This window comes from Pinus tabuliformis, chromosome X, assembly GCF_031772625.1.
Source record: "Pinus tabuliformis cultivar Carrire ecotype Pingquan chromosome X, CPIR1, whole genome shotgun sequence".
In the NCBI taxonomy this organism is placed as follows: Eukaryota; Viridiplantae; Streptophyta; class Pinopsida; order Pinales; family Pinaceae; genus Pinus; species Pinus tabuliformis.
Window position 1 is genome coordinate 563554264 of NC_142308.1, and position 6510 is coordinate 563560773.

Consider the following 6510-nt stretch of genomic DNA (forward strand, 5'->3'; position numbering starts at 1 on the left):
TCAGAATTCCTCCATATCCAGCTGCTCCAGGATTGCCTTTGGAAGCCCCATCAAAGTTGAGTTTGAATGAGTTAATAGGGGGGGCGTTCCAGCAGCTGTTGTCCTTGATATTACTATTGGAAGGGCTATGCTTGGAGACTTCTTGTGGCAGTTGCAGTTGCCAATTATCGAGGATGTTTTTCTCATTATCTGTAGAGGGGAGATCCTCCTTCGTCCAAGATCGGAGCAACATAGTTTCTTTGAGATTCCCGTGTAGCCTGTTCCATATTTCTTCAATAGGAGAGCGCTTGTTTTTGAAGATACGTTTATTTCTTTCCTTCCAGATATTCCAAAGGACAATTCCCGGGATGATTTTCCACAGGTGGTTGAGGATCTCACAATTGTAGGGGTTCTTTGGCCATTGCCTTATGGAATTGATGATGTCGTTATCCCCTCTGCAACTTTTTTGGCATCTGAAGCTCACCTTTTCCCATAACTGATTGGCTAAGGAGCAGGTATCTAAGAGGTGCTGAAGGGTCTCTTCGCTTTGAAAGCAGTTATGGCAAATAGAGGGGCCTTGAAAGCTTCGTCTCCTTAGTTTATCCCATGTGAGAATTCTTTTATGTCCTACCAACCAGAGGAAGTAGGAGATTTTGGGCCATGATCCGAGTCCCCATATTTTGCTCCATAATGGATCAGTAGGAGAGGGGAAGTTGCAGACCAACTTGTAGGCTTCGGAGGTGGTGTAGGTCCCTTTGGGTTGATAACCCCATCTGAGAATGTCGTGGCCTTCATCCTGCCTTATGCTTCGTTTTCTTAGCTCTTTCTCAAATTCTTCTGCCTCCTGTGTATTTATGTTATTGAGAATTTGGTTACTCTGTCTCCATTTTCTGAATCCGTGCTCCAACTCCTGCATCCAAAAATGATGAACTTTATCCTGCTGCTGCTCCGGCCTGTCTGGTATCATAGATGGATGAAGAACACTAGTAAGCTTGGGCATTTGGTTCCAGGCATCTGTCCAGAATCTAGCCGTGCGGCCATTCCTAATTTCCCAGAAGCTGTGCTGTTGAATTAGCCGATAGTGCTGTTTGGCCGCATTCCAGATTAACGACCCTTTTTCAGTGGGAATAAATCTGATGAGCTCTTCTTGGGGTCTGTTGTTAGCATATTTGGCTGTCCAGATTTTTACCCACGGCTTTTCTGGGTTAGTGATCCATTGCCACCAAATCTTAGCATTCATGATGGAGTTGCTATACTCTGGGTCCCTTAGCCCAATGCCACCCTTGTCTTTGGGCATGCATACAGTAGACCATTTAACCAAAGCCCATTTACGGTTGGTAGCCGAGCTGCCCCAAAGAAAATCACGCTGTAGGCTCCTTATTCTTTTAAGGACCCACTTAGGTGCTGCTAGGGTGGAGAAGAGGTAGAGCGGCATGGCTTGAAGGACAGATTTGATGAGCACCACCCTACTGGCAAGGTTTAGAGATCTGTAGGTCCAAAGGTTGAGACGGGACTCAAGCTTGTCTAGGAGAGAGCGCCAAGCGGGATGCTTTATGGCAGAGGCAGTGAGGGGAGCTCCAAGATATTTGGAGGGGAGGGTAGCAGAGGGGAAGCCAAGAATGCGAGTGACAGCAGATTTAACAGAAGGAGGAGTGTGAAAGAAGAAGATCTGCGACTTGGAGTTATTGACATGGGTGCCAGAAGCCTCAGAGAAGTCGTTGAGGAGGGATTTTAAGCGAGAGGCTTCCTGGACAGAAGGATAGCCAAAAAGCATGGTATCATCAACGAATTGCTGATGAGAGGTGGCAGGGGTATTGTGAACAGAAATGCCTTTAAGCTGTTGAGAATGGAGGGCGTGTTTGATGTGTCTACCAAGACCCTCAGCCATAAGAACAAAGAGGAAGGGGGATAGGGGATCACCTTGCCTGATACCTCGAGAGGGCTTGAAAGGGCGGGAAGGGATACCATTCACCAGGATGGAAAAGTGAGTGGAAGTGATTAGGCTCATGATCCAGCGAATCCACATGGAGCCAAATCCAAAAGCTTTTAACATGTGATGAATATAAGTCCAACTGAGCTTATCGAAAGCTTTAGAGAGATCCAGTTTGAGTATCATACCTGCTTGTTTGGAATGCTTGAGGGAGTGGATTATCTCGTGCGTGAGGAGGATGCCATCCATTATCTGTCGTCCTTCCACGTACCCCGACTGTTCCGGAGAGATAAGCAGAGGTAATAGGGGTTTAAGCCTGTTTGCAATAACTTTTGATATGACTTTGTATATGACGTTACAAAGAGCTATGGGCCTGAACTTGTCAGGGGTAATGGAATCCTCCTCTTTAGGGATGAGAGTGATAAAAGTGGAGTTGAGGGAGGGGAGAAGCCAGCGCATGGCCCTTGATTCCTCTACAATCTGCCAAACCTCCAACTTTATCATGTCCCAAAAAGCGTGGAAGAACGTGGTGGTGAATCCATCTGGGCCAGGGGCCTTTCCTTCTTTGAGCTGGGACATTGCCTCGTCTACCTCCTGTGGAAGAATAGGGCGCATGAGAAGCTCATTGTGTTCCTCCGTGATGAGTTTTGGCACATTGCTGATTATTTTCCCAATAGCCTGTTGCCGATCTTCTATTGGTTCCCGGTGGACATGTTGGAAATGATTGAGGAGAACCTCTTCGATTTCCTCATGCTTCTCTACTTTTTCCCCTATTTGATTCTGGATGAAGGGGATATTATTATGCATCCTTCTCTGCACCGTGGTTCTGTGGAAGAATTTGGTGTTGCGCTCCCCCTCCTTCAGCCACCTGACCCTTGACTTTTGCCTCCAGTAGATTTCCTCCTGCTTTCTTCTGTCTTCGAGCTGACTGTGAATGAGCCGTTCCTGATCCAGTGTAGCCTCCGTATGCCCTTCTGTGATTATCTTTTGTTGGAGATTCACCAGTTCCTGATTCAACTCTTGTTGCGCCTTAAATATGTTTCCAAAGGTCTCCCTATTCCATCTTTTTAGTTGATTTTTTAGAAATCTTAGCTTCTGTTGAAACTGATACATTTTTGCACCTTCTGGGGGTTCGAAGGATGTCCAAGTGGTCTTGACGAAGTCCTTGAATGCAGGGTGCGTAAGCCAAAACCCCTCAAAGCGGAAGGGTCTTTTCGTCAAATCACCTGGTCTCCGCCATTGTAGAGCGATCGGCCAATGATCCGACCCAGTGTGTGCAAGTATTTCTGCTGAGATATCTCCTCCTAGGTGCACCGCATTGTCTGAGATGAGAAAGCGATCCAATTTGGAGGCGATTTGGAACTTGCCAGCTCTGCGGTTGCTCCAGGTGAAGGTGCCATTACAGAACGGCATATCGATTAGAGACGCAGTTTGGATAAAGTCCTTGAAGCGAGCAACTTCTGGTTCCATTCTGATTCTCCCTCCTATCTTTTCCTCACTTTTGGTAATCATATTAAAGTCCCCTGCCACGATCCATAGTGGGTGTCTTCTGTTATTGCTCAGAGCTTCTATAGTATCAAGGAGCGCGATTTTGCTACCCGTATCTTGCGGAAAATAAACATTTGATAAGTTGCCATGAATGTTGGTGCCCAATATATGAAAGGCAGCCTGTATGAGATGATGAGAGGCATGAAAATCTGTGAGAGTTACCGCCTGAGTGTTCCATGCTATAGCTAGCCCTCCAGAGGCTCCCAAGGCGTCTACAGCAACCGACCGACAACCTGGCCAAGCTTTTGAGAGTATGTTGCCTAGGGTGGAACTATTACATTTGGTTTCCTGGAGAAAGCACATCTGCGGCTTTTCCATTTTAATCATGTTTTTTAACATCCTAAGTTTTCCGGGGCTGTTAAGCCCTCTTAAGTTCCAGGATACAAGCTTCATGGATCAACTATTGTTGGAGGGCCTGTAGTACTTCGTTAACTTGGCATATCTGCCTGAATCTACCAGGATTTTCCCGATCTCGATTGTTCGCTGGAGATCTGTTTTCCTTCCTCTCTTTTTAGAATCTTTTGGGCGCAGGCTGCCATCCCAATGACTTCCCGGTTGTATCCCTAGTTGGTGTTGATGATAAGCTCTTGAGATAACCACTTCGAGCTTATTGAGTTGATTCTCAGATATTGTATCATATGCTCTCTTTTTGCAGGCTAGTTCTAATTCCAGAATATCCAGACCATTTAGATCTATGCTTTCTGGCTCTTCTTCCATTTGCTGCACTTGACTGCTTTCTTCTTTATTGATCTCTGAGTCCTGGGGTAAGTCTGCCTTTCCGTCAACTTCCATGTTCTTGTGAATCTCCACTGTTTCTTTCTGACTTCTGCTGAGGATAGAAGGGATGATGATGGGGGAATGAGGTTTGGAAGGGGGATCTGAGGAAGGTGGGTGGGATGAAGAAGATGGGCGAGTGGGGTTGGACTCAGAGGTCAGGGGTTGATCTTCAGGGGTCTGAGCAAGAACCTCAAAGCTGTTCTTAGAAGCTGGATTTTGGGGTTTGTTAGGCTGGGGATTGGTCCCATTCTGGGGCTTTTTATGCGAGCGCTTCCGGCTTGAGACCTTGGTGAAGCCGTCCTGGGTTGGGGTTTCAGAAGAGTCAGGGGAGTTGGCTTTGGCATTTTGAGGGCAGTCCCTGAAGAGATGCCCCAGTGCATGGCATTTTCTGCACCGAAAGGGCACGTGTTCATAGTCGAGAGGCTGGATCCATTCTTCATCTCGGTGGGCAAGAGTTACCGACTCTGGTAGAGCTTCATTCAGGCGGATAAAGACACATATTCGAGCATAGGAGATATACTTACGCGTTTTGGTTTCTTCTGCCGCTCTGATGTATTCTCCCACTCCATTTCCTATACCCTTGAGAATGTCTTCATCCCAATATTCATCTGGAAGAGAGTATAATCTGATCCAAACCGGCGCCCACGTGAGGTCTTCTTTATCTGGGTTGAATCTTGGAATCCATTCCCTCAGGTATAGTCCTGCTGAGTTAAAAAAGTAAGGCCCGTTCCCCAGAATCCTATATTTGTCCTCTAGACAAAAAAAGATTGCGGTAAAGAAGCCTTTCGGCCCCAGCTGAAGGGTGACATCTCCTTTGGGTTTCCATTTCGCCGCAATCCATCCGTATAAGGCTTTCTCAGTCGGCCAAAACCCTATAAACTTCCCAATGATGGCATGATCTGTCATGAACTCTATTCTCCTGTCTATTTTGTCGCCGGGCAGCTCTATTCGTGGCCGTTCTTTAGCCACTGGTCGGCATGTTGATGAGGAGATTTTCGGGCTTTCATTTGGAGTTTCTTTTCCTTCTTGCGTGAAGCTGTCCTTGTTTTTCCGATGTCCGGTTTCCTTTTCATCATCTTGCTGTTGTTTCCCTTTGTTTAGGATTTCCTGATCCACTGATCCAAAGATTACTGTTTGTTCAGGCTCGTGCTGTGAAGGGGAGGGCTCTGACGCCCTCCCCTGGGGATGTTCCATTGCCCCTTGCTAATGCTCTGCAGCACTGTCACGCTGCAGTGATTCCTTTGCAGTCCTTGAGCGTATACCGCGCAGTGCCGTCGGCGCCGTAGAGGGAATGCTCAGAACCATAGTTCCGTTCTCGCTTCCTCCTTCGACATGTTCCTCAGTTTCTAAAATGATTATATTAATATTAGATGTATTTACATATTATTCGTCAAATTAATCATATCTTCGATAGATTTTCCTTGGCCGCACACGACTGAAACCAGCCTAGATCCATATTAACTCCAGATCTATCAAGCGCCAAGAGGGATCAAATCTCTTGAAGTGCAAACCTTTCCTCAAGCTTTGCAATCAAAAAAGAGCTTTTCACCTCGAGAGATTTGATCCCTCTTGGTGCTTGATAGATCCAGAGTTAAGATGGATATAGGTTGGTCAAGTAGTTATCAATTCAAGCATATCAAGCTCTTTAGCTTGTTTGAGTCCATACAAGGACTTATTCAACTTGCAAACATGGGACTCCTTCCCACACACCTCAAAACCTTGAGGTTACTCTAAGTACACTACTTCCTCAATTACACCATTGAGGAAATCGATCTTTACATCCATATGATGTAAACTCCAACCCAATGAGGCAGCAAGAGAAATAATATATCTAATAGAGGTGTACATGGAAACCATAGCAAAGGTCTCATCATAGTCTTCTCCCTCTTTCCGGGAGAACTCTCTACCCACAAATTATGCCTTGTATTTGTCAATACTTCCATCTGTAGCATTCTTGATAATGTATATCCATTTGGAAGTCACCACTAACTTCCCTTCAGGTCTTGGCACAATCGCCCATTCATCATTCTTCATGAAGGATTGATATTCTTCAATCATAGCATCCTTCCACACTTGACGGCTAGCTACTCCTTCCTAAGTGGAAGGTTTTGCATCAATAATATTAGTCATAAGAGCTACATAACTAGAGAACCTTTTAGATTTCTTACTTTCTATGGGTGTGCCATCTAGATCTGCATGTCCTGCTTCTTCCAAGGTAGATATAATCCATGTTGGTCTCTTGATAATCTAAGGAACAACAATTGGTTCTATAGGTT

General features: G+C 45.7%; 1 protein-coding gene across 1 annotated transcript; it reads right to left on the reverse strand.

Moving 5' to 3' along the window:
- Window positions 1-5428, reverse strand: LOC149141269 (uncharacterized). Its single transcript, XM_089451204.1, has 4 exons — window positions 3914-5428; window positions 2839-3745; window positions 701-2679; window positions 1-36 (listed from the first exon to the last, which is right to left on the reverse strand). The coding sequence occupies exons 1-4, from the start codon at window positions 5426-5428 to the stop codon at window positions 1-3; spliced, it is 4437 nt and encodes a 1478-aa protein (XP_089307330.1).
- Between the last annotated feature and the right edge of the window lie 1082 nt (window positions 5429-6510).

Bases quoted from the DNA above. Each gene is read 5' to 3' on its own strand.
- LOC149141269 (XM_089451204.1), bottom strand. From the start codon at position 5,428: ATGGAACATCCCCAGGGGAGGGCGTCAGAGCCCTCCCCTTCACAGCAC. The intron at 2,680-2,838 runs GTCAGCTCGAAG...AGAATCAAATAG, and splicing joins TCAGGAACGGCTCATTCACA to GGGAAAAAGTAGAGAAGCAT. The intron at 37-700 runs GTCTGCAACTTC...GGGCTTCCAAAG, and splicing joins CCTCCGAAGCCTACAAGTTG to GCAATCCTGGAGCAGCTGGA.